Source organism: Ailuropoda melanoleuca, chromosome 1 (assembly GCF_002007445.2).
Source record: "Ailuropoda melanoleuca isolate Jingjing chromosome 1, ASM200744v2, whole genome shotgun sequence".
NCBI classification, from domain to species: Eukaryota; Metazoa; Chordata; class Mammalia; order Carnivora; family Ursidae; genus Ailuropoda; species Ailuropoda melanoleuca.
In genome coordinates this window covers 2,054,280-2,071,792 of record NC_048218.1, presented here as the reverse complement: position 1 = coordinate 2,071,792, position 17,513 = coordinate 2,054,280, and the positions used below count along the sequence as shown (strand labels likewise).

Below are 17,513 nucleotides of genomic sequence, written 5' to 3'. Positions count from 1 at the left end.
GTGAATGACTAGAAGGAAGGAGGGAAGGCAGGCGGGCTCTACTGTCCAGGCCGGCGCCAGGTCCCAGAGGCCAGCCCCAGCTTCGCCCCCTATTCTTTGGGGGATCTTGTGCCACGCACTACAGCTTGTGTGGCTGTTAAAGGTTCTGAGGGGCACTGCGTGGAAACCAGTTCATGTCCGTTCCTCCAAGGTTGTGGGACTTGGCGCTCCTGTTTTCTGGTCTGGGAAAGCGCGCGAAGCCGCGGAGCTCGGGTTAAAAGCGCCTTTTTTCCCCTTCCCCCACCCCGCCCAGCGCCCTTGGCCTCCTCTGCGCTCCCCAGCTGAGTCACTGTTCCACTGCAGGCCAGGTAGGAGCCAGTGAGGTGAGGTAGGTGGGATACAAGGGAACAGGGTGCCCTTCCTGCTGAGGCCGCCCTGGAAGGGCCTGGGATTCCAGACGCCCCCGCTCCGGGGTCGGGGAGCTGCAGGTGCGGTGTGCGCTCGCACTATCCCCGACCCTCTCCAGGTCCGCTGCCCGGGCTGATGGGGAGGCGGAGGCCGGCCTGTGGGAAGGAGGTGCAGGAAAAGGCAGGGTGTAAGGTGAGGGCCAAGCCAGGGGGCTCCCCTGACCCCAGCCACCTCCAGCAGCCTGCCGTCCACTCCACAAAGATGTCGTGAGCACCTGCTGCAGCCAGGTGCCCTGTGAGCGCGAAGGACAAACTCTGAAAACGGAACCTCTGCTCCGTGGAAGTCAGCATTCCTGTGGAAACGGGAGAGGAAGCAGGGGCCGGGCTGGGCGGGCCACTGAGGAGGACGCGCAGGGAGGGGCGGAGCCTGCCGTTGAAACGGGGGCGGGGAGGGACTGGGATTGCTGTCCTAGAGCTCCGGGGCTTGACCCCCCCCCCCCCCCCCGGGCAGGCTAGGAAATGAGGGTGGAGGTTTTAAACAGGCCAAGCGGGGCCACCCTCCCCTTTAGCGGGGGAGGGCACGGCCAGGAGGCCAGGTCGGAACTCCGTTCACGTGCCCAGTTGGGACTCCGTGAAGGGGGCGGGAGAGGGGGGCCCAGAGGAAAGGTAAGATTTGCCTAGGAGAGCAGGGCGGGACATAAATCACGTCATACAGAGGTCTCAGGACGCTTCCTATTCCCGGAACCGGAAAACCATTGCCATTCATAACCTCGGCTTGAACAAATGTAGCCGGGTACACTTGGGGGAGGGCACCAGCTCAGCCCCGCGGGTCTGGAAGGGGACACGATGTCGGTGGCTTTGCTGCCCCTCGGGTTGGCGCCAGCTGGCAGCCTAGAACCCGTTTGGGGAGGGCCAGCCCGGGCAAAACCCGCAGGTGAGGGGGGTCGGGCAGGCTGGGAACACCACCCGCAAATCCCGGGACACCCTCTGATTGGACGGGGGGGGCGGGGGGGGGACGGCTACGCTGCATTGATTGGCCGATGCCTGGGTTGCGCTCCGGAGCCCCCACGGCCAGTGGGTTTGGGGACCGAGGAGGGGTGGGCCCCAAGTGCCGTCGCAGGAGTTGTAGGCGAGAGGAAGGGAAGGTGCCCAGTCGGGTGGGTCCAGAAGCTCTACCCCGTGATGCAGCCAGGCACTGCCCCAGCAGAAGGGAGGGAGAGAGGGGCACGAAGGGGCTAACCCGAGGAGCTGAGGGGTGCCGGGCCTGGTGGGGAGGCACCCGGCTCTGCTTCCTCGGCAGCACTCCCTCGCCCCAGGCCCCAGGCCAGGTGCTGCTACCAGGCCCAGTGGAGAAAGGGGACCCTGAGAAGGGGGACCCCGACGGAGGGAACGTGCTGTTTGTTGAGCAGGCGGAGAAGGGGCAGGGAGTGCAGGTGGCTGGAAGGGGGCTTCTAGCCAGGACTGGGGCCGTGGGGGAAGGGGCACCCTCAAGACCAGCCCCAGGAGCCTCCCCCTGATAAGGGCATGTTGGATTGAAATCCCAGCTCTGCTTCTCAGGAGCTGTGTGACTGGGGCAAGTTACTTAACTCCTCTGTGCCTGCGTTTTCCCGTTTGTGCAGTGGGAATAGTTGTAACACCTTCCTCCAAAGCAGCTGAGTTATTGCAAGCTGATGCATATAAAACGTTCACACCGATATGGCACGGGGGTCACAAACAGAGTCATTTAAGACAAATGGAGAAACAGAACAGTCCTTGGAGGCTCCCTGCAGTTGGGAGGTTTTCCTTTCTCCCCCTTGACCCTGACCACTTTCTCAGGCAGTCAGAGGGTGTGGCGGGAGAAGCCAGCTGGAAGAACATCTGGGTGGCCTGGGGCCCCAAGCAGGGATGGTATTCATGCTGGACTGCAGACCCAGAAGGGAGCAGCCGAGTGGAGCAGCGGAGGGGAGCAGCGTGTGCTCTGATGCTGGAGACCCTGAGGCTTCCCCCTCAGCCGTCCTGAGCAGCCCCAAGCTGTGGACATGTGGGCAGCCCTCAGTGTTCCACTGATCCCTGGTCCCAGGGAGCCCATCTTTTCTCCTAGCAGGTGTGTCCGTTTCCTGGGGGAGCCATAAGTCATCACCGCAAGCTTGGCATCTTAAAGCAACAGAAATGTACTCTCTCTAAGTTCTGGAGGCTGGAGGTCTGGAATCAGATCTCCTCCAGAAGCTCTGGGCGAGGATCCTTCCCGTGTCTTCCACTCCCGGTGGACCCAGGCTCTCTTGGCTTGCCGCTGCTTCTCTGTCTCCAGGTCATGACCTATATGAGGTCCGGTCTCCTTCTGCCTTCCCTGATAAGGACTTTCGTGATCACATTTAAGGCCTCCCCAGGGTAATCCTGGGCAATCTCCCCATCTGATTTCACCATGGCAGCTGCATCCTTTTTGGCCAAAGAAGGTGACATTCACAAGCTCCAGGGATTAGGACAAGGACATCTTTTGGGGTCTGTGGATGGGATTAAATACTTGGAGAATTTTGAGGCATTTGAGAACTGAAAGTATGAACCTGTTTGGGCAACTCTGGTTCCCTCCTGGGGCACGGTCTGACAAGAAGTGGACACTAACAGATTGGGTCCCTTGGGCAGAAGCAGCCTGGAGTCAGCCGAGCAGTGCTGAGGGTCCCCACGCCCTGTCCTCGCAGTTGCTGTCCGGAGCACGTATCCCAGCAGTCAGCTTGGCGTCCCAGGAAGGTCTTAACTGGCTTGTATGTCATTTTCTCCATATTTCAGAGGGAGAGGAAGAAGCAGGCTCCCCGCTGAGTGGGGAGACCGGTGCGGGCTTGATCCCAGGACCCCGGGATCTTGACCTGAGCCGAAGGCAGACGCTTTACCGTCTGAGCCGTCCAGGCGCCCCATGGCCTCGATTTCATTACAGATCTTGCTAAATTAGCTCCTGGCCCCCAGACCTGTGACATCAAAGCCCAGGACTTCCCATCCACCCATGAGAGAAGGTTCCTATGGACTCAGTGAAGACTTCTGTCTCAGGCTTCTCTAGAGACACAGAACCAACAGGGGTGCATAGACACACAGAGAGGAACTGATTGCTAGGAGTGGGCTCACGGGATTCCGGAGGCTCGATAAATCCAAAATGCGCAGGTGCGCTGGCTGGCCAGAGACCTGGGGAGAAGGGGTCACCGGAGTCCACAGGCGGTTTGCTTAAGAGCTCCATGCTCAGAGGACGTCAGCCTGTTCCACCGGGGCCTTCCGTGGATGGGCAGAGGCCCTTGGTCTCAGCCCGATGGGGCCGCTGTAACAATGTCCCGCATACCAATGGCTTCTGGACAATGGAAATGTACCGCCCACGGCTCCTGGAAGTCCCAGGCCTGGGGCCACGGCTGTGTGCGTCTGCACGTGGCACCCTCACGTGGCACTAGGGGCAAGGGGGCTCTCTGGGCCTCTGTGATAAGCACACTTGTGCCGTTCTGGAGTCACCTCCCAAAGGTCCCATGTCCTAACACCACCATCCTGGGGGTTAGGATTTCAACATATAACTTTGGGGGGGGAACACAGGCCTTCAGACCACATCACCCACCCACATGAGGGAAGGTAATCTGCTCTACTCAAAGTCCGCCAATTTAAACATCAATCTCATCCCAAAAAACACCTTCACGGAAACATCCAGAATAACGTTTGAACAAATGTCTGGGCCCCATGGGCCAAGTCAAAACATAAAATTAACCATTACAACCAATATTCTACTTCAAGATATTTTTTAAAAGATCTTCAGAAGATCCAATTTTAGCCCCACTTTTCTTCTGCAAAGCAGGCACACGGCCACCAGCGCTAGCACGGGCCCTGGGGGCTCCTCGCCCCTGCTGGGACGCCCAGGACAAGCTGTGTCTGTCAGCTGTTGAATCCACGTCCCTTGGGGGCTTCCCTGGCTCATCAGGAAAGATCCCTTTAGGATTCATTACATGTGACTTGAAGCCAGCTCTGCGGTGGGCCCAGGGTGAGCGGAAATCCTGCCTCCTGCAAGCAAGTCCCTGCGGCAGAAGGGGCACCGGCGGGCTCGTGCCTCGCGAGTGGATCTGGCGTCTGGCGGCAGCTCAGTCCGCGCTCCCCTTGCTTGCCAAGTGTGATGTTCTGTGATTTCGTGCAGCTACAATCTCTCTCACGGCCAACGGCGGTCACGTGCCAGCGCGGCCATGTGCGCACAGGGAGCGAGGGCCACACCCGCTTATGACGATGTGACCTGTTCCTCTCCCTCCCACACACTCCCACGTCATACAGGGTACGATAAAGGCTGTCCTCACACACAGAAACCCGAGAATGTGACCCATAACGACCACAACAAATATATTGTTAACTTCTCAAATGGCACACAGAAACATTTTCAGCAGCAAATATGTTTCATAACATCCGGGTGGTGTTCACGCTCAGGGGCTGGGAACTTCGCCCCCCCCCCAAGAAAGGGCATGGTGGGGCCAGAACCCTGCATCACCACACCCAAAGGGAAGACGCGTCTGTGGCAACCTTGGGAAATCCAAAGTCAAGCAAATAAAATAATAATTTAGAAAGGAAAAAAGAAACAATGTAAGGAAAGTTGCCTGGTTCTAGGAAGTCTTTTATCTTCATAGTAAAATAAATCATTTATAAAGAGGAAGTGAGTTCTGTTGAAAAATACTTGAAATATTCTCGCAGGGGGAGAAAACAATTCTTCACCAGCTGGGCTGGCCCCTGGGCGGGGGGCTTTGTTCTCTGCCTGTCCTGAGCCAGCAGCGACAGTTCCTCGCACAAAGCCAGGGCGGAGTGCCTGCTGCCAAGGAGAGAAGGAGGGGCATTACCACCCGAGCTCCACACAGGCCCCCGGGGGCCGGCATGGGGCGCGCAGGGGGGCTGGCACATCGGGCAGTCGTGGTGCCAGGCCCACCAGATAACCCCGAGGTCTCTGAGAGGAGCATCCTTAGAAGCCCTCAGCCCTCTGCGAGTCTTCCAGACGGTGGTAGATGGTAAGCTGTCCTGGGCGGAAGGGGGTGAGATGGCCCCCATACCTCCTGCTTCCCCCAGGGAGAAGCCAGGACCCTGGCCCAGCTCGGCAGGTCCGCTTCCCGTGTGAAGAAGCCAGTGCGGAGGGAACCCACACAGAAGAAAGGGCAGGACTCAGTGGGCAAGGTGGGCTATGCTGCACTGCGTATCATTCCCACAGAATTCCCGTACCCGAGACCCGAACGGTACCAAGCACGTCCCCCGAGGGTCCTGCAGCTGCCTGTGCTGGGTGCCCTGTGTGTGGGGTCTGCCGGTGGGGAGGACACAGGCCACCTGGCTTGCAATTTGAAGCAACTGGTGGGACTCACGGCTTCCAACATGGCAGCTGGAACCCACCTCCCCATCTCGGGCTCCCAGGCACCCCACTGGAGTCGGGGAACACTTCTGGGTCTACTTTGGGGATTAAAGCCTTGAACGGAAGCCAGAAACATGCAATGCCCATCCCAGCCCCCTCCCCAAATGCTTCCCTGGGGCAGCCCTACTGCCTGAGGGATGACTGTGGCTGTCTGTCCAGAGGCAGCTGCCCACAGTCTTGGCCAAGTGCTCCCACTTTCAGGGAGCGTGAGGCTGTCCTCTTCGTTGAGACAACATGAACCTGAGAGAAAACGCCCATGTGAAGACGCTGCTCCCAGCTTTATCTCTGGGAACCAGGCACCTCCCTGCTTCCCCGGGCACCTGCCCACCTCCCCAGGCCCCCGCCTGCCGCCCCCGGGGGGGTGAAGTGCGCGAAGGGCAGCGAGGGAGCGGGCAGGGGAGAAGAGGCAGGCTGATGCTCAAGGCTTCCAAAAACAACATTTGGAAAGCGGCTTCACTTTGGCTCCACCCAAACACAGAGCCAGCGTGGGGGCCTGGAGCGCCAAGCCTCGGCAGGCTGTGCCATGAGCACCTGCCACACTACAAGCTAGGGGCGTGCTGGAATTGGGTGGGTAGAAGCTCCCAGAAACTCGCTGTCAGGAGGAGAAGGCATGAATTAGCTTAGATCCTGTCAATGTTGGTGCCACATGGCATGGGGTGTGAGGGAGGGAGACGGCCGCGTCCTCAGGTGCTCTGGGGCACGGTGTGCAGATAAGGACAGAAGAGTGAGGGCGGGTGTCCTGGGAGCCGAAAGCTGTCCAGAGGAGTGGGCCTGGGGGGAGCAGGGGCTGTGGGTGGTGGGGGGGCCGGGAGGCAGATGGGACGTTCGTGAGAAAGAGCAGTCCCGAGAATGTTCCGGCAGCAGGGAAGGGGTATGTGTGACGGCCCAAGGCGTGGTGTGTTTGAGCGACTGTTGTTCAGCACAGCCCAGAAATGCATCGGGGGTGAGCTCGTGTTAGTGTGACAGTGTGTGTGAGCCTGTGTGTGTGAGAATGAGTATGAACAGGTGGGTGTGAGCATATGAGCAGGTGTGTGAATGAGTGTGAACAGACGACTGTGAGTTGTGTGTGACCACGAGCAGCTGTGTGTGCACAGGTGTGAGTGTGTGGGTGAGTGTGAGCAGGTGGCTGTGAGTGTGTGAGCGAGTGTGGATGTGTGAGCAGATGGGCCTGAGTGTGAGCCGGTTGGCTGTGTGGGTAGATATGTATGTATGAGTGGGCGTGTGTGAGCAGATAGGTGTGAGTGAGTGTGAGCAGATAAGCATGAATGTGTGAGCAGGTGTGGGGGTGTGGATGAATGTGAGGTGGGTGTGAGTGCACAGGTGTGGGTTCGTGAGCAGATGGATGCGAATGTATGAGCAGGTGTGAGCAGATAGGCGTGAACGTGTGAGCAGGTGTGGGTTCGTGAGCAGGTGGATGTGAATGTATGAGCAGGTGTGAGCAGATAGGTGTGAACGTGTGAGCAGGTGTGGGAGTGTGGATAAGTGTGAGAGGATGGGTGTGAGTGTGTGAGCAGGTGTACGAGTGTGAGCAGGTGTGGATGAGTGTGAGGTGGGTGTGAGTGCACAGGTGTGGGGGTGTGTAGGGCAGGGCAGAGCTCCAGGAGGCTGGGAGTGGCCAGGTGACACCTGTTTGGGGGTGTAGACTTTCTTCCCAGGACTTGGGGAAGCGCTGCAAGTCCCGAGGGGGGCACCCCCGACGGCCTTACTACGAGAAGCTGGGGAGAGGTCCCCAAAGCGGGAGCGGGCGTTCCTGACCTTGAGAATGCTGGGTTCAGGGGCTGGACCAAAGGCCGCCAGACAAGGCCCTAACCTGGGCACGGAGGCCGCCCGGGCACAGCTCTGTGTTCTCAGACTTGCGTTCCTTTGGTGAGCCCGATGCTGGGCCAGCATCCCCCTCCCCCCCCCCCCGGCCCCAGCTCCCGGGTCCTGGAACACACAGGCACCTTCTCACAGCTGGGATGTTGCTCCACACGTGCACGGTGTTCCGGACGGCCCGGCCACAGACGTCCTGGATGGTCACGGGGTCGGCCTGAGGGATGGAAACGTCAGCTGGGGGTCAGGCTGACGACCTGTGCCCCCCACGGTGCCCACAGGCCTCAGCCACCGTGGGCACCAGGTCCGGTCTTCCCAGACTGTGTCTTGGGCAACCATGCCAATGTGTCACATCTGTTTCCCTTCATGACCTTGTGAGGAAAAGAGGCTAAGATCTTATTATAAAACTTTTAACCAGTAGATTTTCCATTTTTTCATTCCCATGGGTCACAGGGGCAGGGATTCCCCGCCCGCTCCAGCTCAGATGCGGATTCCCCTCAAGGATGAAGACATCCTCGGTCTTTGAGCCAAGACTGTTTTGCTTCAGGAAGATAAGAGGCTTTGCTGGCAGACAGCAAGTTTTCTGAAGGACCGGGGCCTCAGGGGACAAGGGGGCTGCCTGGTGCCTGGATCCTGGAGTCCCAGTCTCCCTAGAAGGACCTGGAAAGATGGGGAGGGGGTGGGAGGGAGACAGACCTTCCACCAATGGGGGGAAGGGGAGTCACGGAAGGAAGGGGGCATCAAGGAGAAACCGAGGCAAGAAGCCACCTGGTCCCTGACACCCAAGAGGAGACAGGCTGATTCCACCTGCGTGCACTCAGGGGGCTGAAAGGGTCCCGTGTGGACCGTTCTTGAGTCCCGCCGCCGTGGACACACCAGCCTCCTCCTGGATCCAGACGTCTGGCTGGAAGAGACACCCGATGGCCACTTGTTCTATATGGACAGATGTTTCTGTGATTGTCCCGCAGAGCCCACCACCGGGACCTGCATGGATGGGCTGAGGAATGGAGGCGGTGAGGCTCGTGCTGCGTGAATAACCTCCGGAGCCTGGTTCTTTACGATACAGGATCTGGCCTCCAGGTCAGAACTGGCCCTTCTGTTCCGGACGCCAAGGGCTACGAATCTTGTGTCAGCCCCCCTCCTGCTCCAGGCAGAGCCGGCCCCCAAGGATGGAATCTCTGAGGGGAGGCAGACATGCAGAGCCCAGGCTCCTTGACAATAGAGAAACACGAGAACGTGGAAATGCAGCTCACTCCAAACTGCATGTAGGTGAACAAATGTTTAACCTCAGACCCCGTCACTGGCCCCATAAATACGGCCTTTATGGGGATGGTCAGTGGGAGGTCTCAGCCGCAGGAAGGACGCTCGGCCAGGCCTCACTCGGTCGGGGCTCCACCCCGGGTGTCTCCACGGGGCTTCCCCAGCTGATAAGTTTGGGTGTTGTAAGCTCCTGGTCTGATGTAACTTTGCCTTGTTCTCGTTTATTGCCGCCGATGACCTTCATCTAGGTGCAGATGCCCTTCGTCTTCTGTTTCTATTGGGTTTCCATAATAAAGTCTTCTTTCCTTTTGGAAGCTGAAACCGGGCGGTTGTAAATCTTCTGTGCAGAACATGATTGGCGTCATCAGCAGGATTCAGGGCACACCTTTTCTGTTTCGAGGAGGAAACCCTCACCCTGACGTTGGTGTTCCTGGGTGGGAAGAGCCATGGTTTTGCTCACTGCAAAGGAACGGTCCCAGCGGGCCGGTCAGCGATCTCGGAAGCTCTGCCCCATGTCACTGATGTTCTTTCTGACCAAGTCCACACCTATCGGCGTGTGGCGGAAAAAGCAGCCATACAGATGGCTGAATAGAAATATAAGAAGCAGAGAGGGAAGGGGGACACTAAGGACATGCACCCAGCTATGGCTTCTGCTGGGCCCGAGTGGGACCCCGACCCCTGGGATGGCGACATCTGGGATGGTGATGAGACGGAGACTGACTAGAGCGATGATGATAGGCAAGCTCGCCCCGTTCAGCCTCGGCCTTTCGGATGGCAGCCGCCCGGAGCAGCAGGGGGCCGCCCAACGGTCAGGAGAGGCCCTACTGTCGTGGCCAGTGCGCCTGTATGGTCGGGACGCTGCCGGCATCCAGCTCCGACCTCCTCGGAGAGGCCAAGCCCCAGAGCAAGCAAGGACGTCAGAATCACTCGTGAGGATGAACGACCCCATGTGCCTGGGACTATCTGTTGGAAAAACAGATCAACCACTGCCATCCAGGCCCTTGTGGACCCTGGAGCAGAGGCCCGCTTGGTAAATGGAAACCCCAACAAGTTCTGACGATGATTAACTGCCACCGGCGGGGGGCAGGGTGACACGGGCAGCGCTGACAACACTTCCTTTAAAAATAGCGCAGTTATGGAAGAGAGATTACGACGTAAAGCGGGTGCCCATTCCTCAATACCTAACCGGCATCTATATTCTCAAGGGTCCCGAACCGCTTTAATCGACAGTATATATCAACCTGGAACACGGGCATTCCAACGTAAACTGACGCCGATCATTGTAGGCAAGCTAGCAGACCCCCGGCCACTCCACCGGCGTCCACAGTAGCCCAGATGAAACAGTCCGTGTTCCCGGTGGACGGGGCGATGTTCATATCACTATACACGATTCCCTCCAGGCGGGTGTACTGATACCGGCTACTACGCGTGGGTACCTGGACGGAGCAGCTGTCTCGTGCTGCTCGCACCGCGCGTCCCAAAGGAAACGTCGTTCACCAGAATTCGGAAAGACGTGAAAAGAACCATGCACCCAGCTGAGTGGATTTTCCCCAGGAACCTGGGGTTGCTTCCTTATTAGGAACCCTGGCAGCATATCGTAACCTCTTCGTAGATCTAAAGAGGAAAATACCCTAATTATTTCCACAGACTTAAAAAAGAACGTTTGACAGAAGCCAACAACTATTCTTGACGAGATTACTCGAAAACATGGAAATCACGGAAACTTCTGGAAAGTTCCTTAGCATAGTGAAATCGATCACCCCCAACCTAAGAGCCACCATTAGCTGTGCAGGGAGGCACTGGCCACATTTCTGTGACAGGCAGACAGGGACGGGGTGTCCCGTCAACGCTGCGATCCGACACTGTCCAACAGGTGCCTGCACCACGAGCCAGGAGCTGGGTATCTCCGGAGTAAGACTGGAAGAGAAGACGACCACTCTTCGCAGGGGGCCAGCTCAAATACCCAGAAAACCTAATCGAATCAACTGGAAACTACTGTAATCCGCAGGGTGACCGTAAGGCAGCACAGAAACCCACAGTGTGTCATGTACACACCCAAACCAGTCAGAGGGCAAAAGGGAAGGTCCCAATGCCAAGGCTGGAGAAACCTCGCTGGGACCCAGGCCCCAATGCGGCAGCACTGCACGGGAGAGTGTGTACCCTGCAGGCCCCGTGTCCCCTGCAGGGGGTTGGGGGCCAGGACAGCCCCATCCCCACTGGGGAGGTGGGCGCAGCTGCGAGGATGACAGAACTTGGCCCAGAAACGTCCCTCCTGGGGCCCAACCCGCAGATGTCCCCACACACGCCCTGCATCGCCGTCCTGTTTGTCCCGCCACAAGACTACAACAACCCCAAAACCCATCAACGGGGAACACACGGGACATGGTTTTTGCGGCCATACAAAGTAAAACCTCACAGAGCCCGCCCGGCGTTTCTGCAGTGGCAGGGTTTCCAAGGCGAGGGCTCCGCGGAGAAAGCCAGCTGCACAGCCCAGCGGCCTCGCCAGATTTGCTCGTATTTGCATAGAGCCTCCCAGAGGTAACAGGGCGAGGGGGGACAGGGTCCCGCAGCCAGGAGTCTTTCTGCTGTGAGCGTGGGGGAGACGTCCTGAGAGGGGGACACCAGGCCCCAGGACGCTGCTCTAGGGTCAGCCTTCAGGAAGGTGGAGAGAAAACCCACGGCTGTCGGAGCGCCAGAGGGTGAGTGCACGTGAGTGCACGTGAGATTATGTGCTTGTGTGTGGCGTGTGCCCGCATGCGCTGTGTACGGAGATGTTTCCCTGCACAAACGGGAGTGCCACGGTGGCATGTCTGAAGTGCAGGAACCATGTGCAGGGGACGCCCTCCAAGGCCACCTACAGGATCTGTGCCTCAGGAGTGCAGCGGGCCCTCGTGAGCCCCGAGAAGAGGAGGCTCCGGGATGGGGCCGAGCGCCGCGCCGTCCCCTGGAGCCGCTGGCTTGTCCCGGGGAGGCCACCCTGATCGGCACCCAGAGCGCGGCGCTGCACGTACCTCCAGGAAGCGGGTGGCTGCCGTCTGGTCATCTTGGCTCAGCACCAGATTGTCCACGAACATCCAGAAGAAGGGCTGCTGGCTGCCTGGCCTGGGCCTCGCGTACTGCAGGATGCGGTGAAACTGGAGCAAGTACCACACTGGGGGGGGGGTGCAGGTGTGTCTGCGAGGTGCCCGGTGAGGGGACACGGCGGAGGGGGGAGCCTGAGGGGCTGGGGGAGGGTGTGCAGGTTTCTGGGTGATCCCTGGTGAGGGGGCATGGAGGAAGGGGGGAGGCCGAGGGACAGAGGCACTTAAAACAACGCAGGGCGAGAGAAGCCATGCAGAGCACCTGCAACAAGGACACGGAGCACAGCAGGTGGGGGACCAGGCAGCTTCCAGGGTGACAGACTCCCCCCGCTCCTGGATGCAGCATGGCTTCCCGTGGGTCAAACCCGCCAAACCATACTCACCGAGCAGACAGGCTACTCGTGCCAGCAAGGCCTGAGGACAGCTGTTTCTAAGAACACAGACAGCTGGCGAGTGCCACTGTCCCTCAGGACACACGAGGGTGTGGGGATGAGAGGGCCCAGGAAGGTGGGCAGGCCGTGGTCTCTTACCTGGAGGGTGGTCACAGGCGTGGCCGATGGGGGGTGTGGAGCCGTACACGAGGTCGAACGGGCCCCATCCTTCCACCTGCAGGAGACGGGCACACTACCGATGGCAGCACGGGGACGGCCCTGTCCTGCCGCAGGCTCACAGGGGCCACGTGTCCCCACAGCAGCGGGTACCTGGTGTGCCCAGGCAGGTGGCTCGTGATGAGGCCAAGCCCCCCCCACCCAGGGCCCCAGCAGAGCAGTGAGGTCCATCAGGTCAGACCCACCACCGTGGTTCTCTCTTGCCACTGGCCTCGGGACATGTGGAGGCCAGCCTCTGTCATCTGTCTGTGAGGGGAGGCCGGCCCTCCATAGGGTGCTTGGGGTCTGAGGTGACCCCTCCGTGCCTTACAGAACCGCCCCTGGGAAGGTCGGCGCAGTGACCCCCCGGGACTCACATGGATTTTGTGTGTGCCCCTGATGTGACAGCGGGCAGCTGGAAGCAACCGCTGGGCCACCCCCCTCCCTGCCGGCCATCAGCAGCAGTCAGCTGGTCACTGCAGGCCCACGGAAAAAGACAAAATCCACCCCCCACTCACGCCTTCACTAGGCTTCACTAGGGAAGGCGGGCATCTGGGAGCCACGGCTAACGGGCAGGGAGATGCCCCCCGTCCTGTTCCACACCCTGTCTTAGCCTGTGAGCGAGGACTCGGCCCTGGGGGTCTGGGATGAGAATCACGGAGGGGCAGCCTCCAGAATGCCCCACGGTGGCTTGCCTAGGGCGGGGGAGAGGGCAGATGTGGGGTCTTGGATGAGGCCCATGGTAATGAAGTTGAAAGGTGTGGGGTTCGGGTGTGCGCCGCCCCAGGAAGAGATGTGTGCTGGCTGTAGCACAGGGGGGCCCAGGGCGGAACGAGGCTGAGGGGCTTCCCCAGGCATGGCCAGAGAGGACAGTTAGCCCCTCGGACCATGGGCTCCCGGGCCTGACGGGGAACAGAGCGGTGAGGCAGGGCGGAGCAGAACCCCCACTTGGGCCCCTCCTGTGGCCAGCCGCCCCCTTCAACGGCCAGCTCTCCCGGCCCCAGACCCTCTGCCCACCGACGATGGGCTCCCATCCCCTCTCCTGCCGGCAGAGACCCACAGACCAGGTCCTCCTGCCCCAGGGCCAGTGGAGACGGCTTCCCAGCCCTTCCTGTCGGCTGCAAGGGGCTCCTGGCCCAGCTGGGTCCTGCTGAGTCATCTTGAGGTCCTTCCTCCAAGGCCACTGTCTGGGCCAGCAGGAAACAGCCTTCGAGGGACCGGGAACATTCCCTCGCTGTGTTCGGAGGATGCCCCCAAACAGTGACTGGCTGTTCGGTTCAAGTTCGAGACGTTCTTTGAGAGGGAGGGTGGGAAGTTAAGCCCGCTGTCTGGGCAGCACTGTCCCCAGTGCTGGGAGTGGCCCCTTGGACTTCAACCCCTCAGCCGGGAGGTTGGGCCCACGGCTCTGCTCTGGGCTGTCGGCAGCGTGGGGGCCACAAAAACAGCCCTCCCCTCTCTCCCACTGCCTGCGGGGTGCATCCCTACAAGGCTCCCTGCCCCCGGGTGCCCTGGCTCCTGGGCCCCCCTGGGTCTCCTGCACACCTGCGCTCCTGGAGGCACAGGGCAATACTTACGTCCTTCCGCACGACATCCGTGACATCATCCAAGTGCTTCAGTCGTCCTGGGGCAGAACCACTCTCCAAGAAGCCCAAACTCATGAGCTCTGCGTGGGGAGACAGGAGGAGGGCACAGAAGGGCCCGCGTTTGACCCCCGCAGAATGAAACGGCCAACAACTGACCAGAAAACATGAGCAAACTCCCTGGGTTTAACCAGGTGACAGGGGCCCGAGGATGAAGCGATTTGTGACGTTACACACCAAGTAAGCAAACTCCACCGCGTATTGATTTAAGAAAGTCAAGGAATTTGTTGCAAAACCAGGCCTTCCGGAGCCGTGGTGTCAGGCTCTGGGTTAGGAAATGTGCCAGGGCGTGGGGTGGAGGCTGATGTCACCCAGCCAGGCTGTGGGACACGTGGGCGTGGCTGCGGGAGCCCTGGGCACAGCCTCACAGAGTCCTCGGCCTGGCCTCCGGTGGAGGACCAGTCCAGAAAGGATCTTATTATAAATTAGACCAAGGGCTGCACCATCCGGGCGGGGTGGCCTGGGGCCATGACTCCTGGCTCCTTTGCTGGGAGGCGGGTCGCTCTGCGTGTCGCAGGCGCCTGGTCCACAGCACAGGTGTCCGTGAGGCCGCCGTGACCACACTGTGCAAGGTTCGACACGCAGGGCCAGAAATGGAGCCATCTCCTGATTCTGTCTGGCCAGAGACTAAGACGTGTTCTCGTGGATCCTTCTTATGTCTGCTGGGCCCCGAAGAATCCATAGGATTTCCAAAGGCACCAGCAGGCGGGGGTCAGTGCAGGGCCGGGGGGGCAGGGGCAGGACACCCAGGCGAGGCTGGAACGCATCACCATCACCGGCTGGCCTGGGCAAGCTGGGAGGTCTGGGTAGAGAGGACGGGTTGGGGAGCCCTGTGCAGCAGTCAGGCGTGTGGCCGTGTCCGGAGTGGACTTTGGTGTTTGGTGGCCGCGGGCCTGCTCTGCCGCTGGAGGAGGAAGGCCCGGGCCCCACGGCCTCACTTGATGGCATTTCACACCCACACTCGCTTCCTGCATGTTCTCTCCAAGGCGGAAGGGCTCTTCCGAAGGAGTGAGCTCTAGCTACTCCTCCCCCACCCTTCCTGCCTGCCTGCCGCTGTGGCCCTCAGGGACTTGTCCACAGGGCAAGACCCCCAGTCCTCACTACACTCACCTCTCCTGATGTCCCCAAAGAGGGACAGCACCCGGACTGGCTCTCTCTTCCACACGGGCACCGTTTTATACGTCTCCAGGGGATTCTCCTATGAAAAACACAGTTCTCACCGTGACTTGGTTGCAGAGCCCGTGAGGCACCAGGAAAATTCTTTCTGGTCCAGCAGAGACATTTCCGGATGGAGGGAGACACACCTGAACGTCCCTTCACAGCAGACTGGCTGCCCAGCCCACGTGGCCCCCCAGGCTGCGGCCTCCAGCCCTGACCCCCACCGGGTCATCTTGAGCACGGGAAAGGCAGGTGCAAGGGGCTTTTCCTGATTGCGGTGGAAGAAAATTCTATCCCGAGAGGAAGCACTTCCTCTGGATTTCTCGGGGGACCTTGAATAGGTACAGCAATGGGGTTCCCCGACTCCTCTCCTTCCCCATGTCCAAGCCGCCTGGCAGCCCTGAGAGCTCCCAGCTGAGGACAAAGGACCGGAGAGCCCGTGGAGGACTCCCACCTCCTTCTAGGATACCCGCTTATGAATCAAGCACTGCAGAGCTCCTGCCCCCAGGAGGAGGCACATGGGGGTGCCTGGCCTCCCACAAACAGGGCTGCTGGGCAGAGACCAGGCCTGAGCAAGAGACCCCGAGCCACGTGGGGAAGGGTCTGCCTATGGCTGGAGCCGATGGCTGGAGAGCTGGCGAGTTCGGAGGTGGGCCTGAGGAGCGGGCCCAGCACAGGTGCGGCTCTGATGGACCCTGGGGGTAGGCATGGCCTGGTCTCGGGTCCCCTTCTGCAGCAGGGGTGGGGGGTGGAGAGCGCCTTCTATCTGCCCCCCACCCAGCACTGGGCCGGCATGAACAACACTTCTGATAGCAACTTCATTTCCTTTCCGAGGGAAACTTCCTGCAGCTGGTGAGCAGGGTGTCTGTCTACACTGGGGTGGTGTCCACAGGTGGAGCTGGAAAAAGTCCTCCGAGGATCCCATGCACCTCCTTTTCCAAAATGCACCATAAAGGCACGTAGGCCACGGGGCAGAAGCTGTCCAGGCTCCCGGCCCGTGCCAGGCAGAAGCCGGGCCCACGCCTGTGCCCAGATGGCCAGCAAGGCCGTGCAGTGTGGACATCCCAGCACGGGCCCCGGAGAGAGGCGAGCGCATGGAGGTGGGGAGGCACCCCAGGGTCAGCACACCTGCTGGCACCCCAGCCCTGCCAGTGAGATGCGGGGAGGGCAGCAGGCAGCCCTCTCACCGCACCTGTCTCCACCACACAGCAGCCGCCCCGGAATCTTGCTGGGTGAGGGGAAGACTGCTCAAGCTCCTGAAGGAGCTGGAGGCTGAGGGGAGAGGGAGGCTGAGGGGAGAGTAGCCTGAGAGGCGGAGGGGCCCCGGGGTTTGCCAGGGTACAGGTCCCTTGCTGTCCCTGCTTGCTCAGCCAGGGCGACCACTCTCTGTCTTCTTCGCTTCCTTGGCCCGCCGCCACACCCGACAGAAACTGCAGCTGACAACCACTCTGGAGGGTTACTCTGGAGGCCAGCAGTCCCCAGTGCAGACGCGGTGGGGCGGGCTCCCTCGGGGACTCTGACGGAGGGTGCTCCTGCCTTGCCCAGCGTCCCTGTGCCGGCCGGCACTCCTGGGGCTCCTTGGCTTGCAGACAGCCCGCCGACTTCTCCTCCGTGGTCACGTGGCCAGGCGCCCTCTGGGCGTCACCATCCCTCTCCTCGCTCCTCTGACACCTGTCATTGCCTTACAGGTGCTCCCACTCTCCAAAGCTAAACCTCGGGGCAAAGACCCCAGCCCCCCCGCTGGGCCGCATTCACAGGTTCCCTGGGTTAGGACTTGGAGGGCGTAGCTCAGCCCAGGGATGAAACTAGCTCACGCTCCTGGCCTCTACCCTGCAGAGGCCCCGCGGCCATGCCCCATCTGTGCCGCTGCCTACGCGTTCGCTCCCATTTGCTGGACATGGGGGCTCACCTCTGCTGAGCCCCGCTCCTACCTGCGGCAAATGCCTCAGGCCTGGCTGCCAGACCACGGTCATTTTCCAGAACCAGACCGTCTGGAGGAGCATGCCCTCAGAGGGGAAAATGAGGCAAGCGCATTCGCGGAAAAGCCTTAGTTTCATCATCAGCTATTAGACCAGCAGGCCGGTCTGCAACCGGTAGCAGAGGAAGCGGACAGTCAGCGCCCCAGCGCCTCGCCCACCCCGTCCTGGGTCCTGGAAGCCCGGCCGCCCTCCCCCGCCCTCCCCCGCCCCTCACCGACTCCCGGTCACAGAAGGCCT

General features: G+C 60.4%; 1 protein-coding gene across 1 annotated transcript in view; it reads right to left on the bottom strand.

The window, feature by feature from the left end:
- Positions 1-4,965: 4,965 nt before the first annotated feature.
- The window catches only part of DNMT3L (DNA methyltransferase 3 like), a 14,777-nt gene continuing 2,229 nt past the window's right edge, over positions 4,966-17,513 (bottom strand). The window contains exons 6-13 of the mRNA XM_034652063.1: positions 17,505-17,511; positions 17,229-17,360; positions 15,250-15,337; positions 14,074-14,162; positions 12,443-12,518; positions 11,844-11,983; positions 7,704-7,789; positions 4,966-5,175 (exon numbers count right to left, since the gene is read on the bottom strand). Of these exons, the coding sequence (XP_034507954.1) occupies positions 5,010-5,175; positions 7,704-7,789; positions 11,844-11,983; positions 12,443-12,518; positions 14,074-14,162; positions 15,250-15,337; positions 17,229-17,360; positions 17,505-17,511 (784 nt within the window). The 3' untranslated portion in view covers positions 4,966-5,009. The remainder of the gene's footprint in view (positions 5,176-7,703; positions 7,790-11,843; positions 11,984-12,442; positions 12,519-14,073; positions 14,163-15,249; positions 15,338-17,228; positions 17,361-17,504; positions 17,512-17,513) is intronic.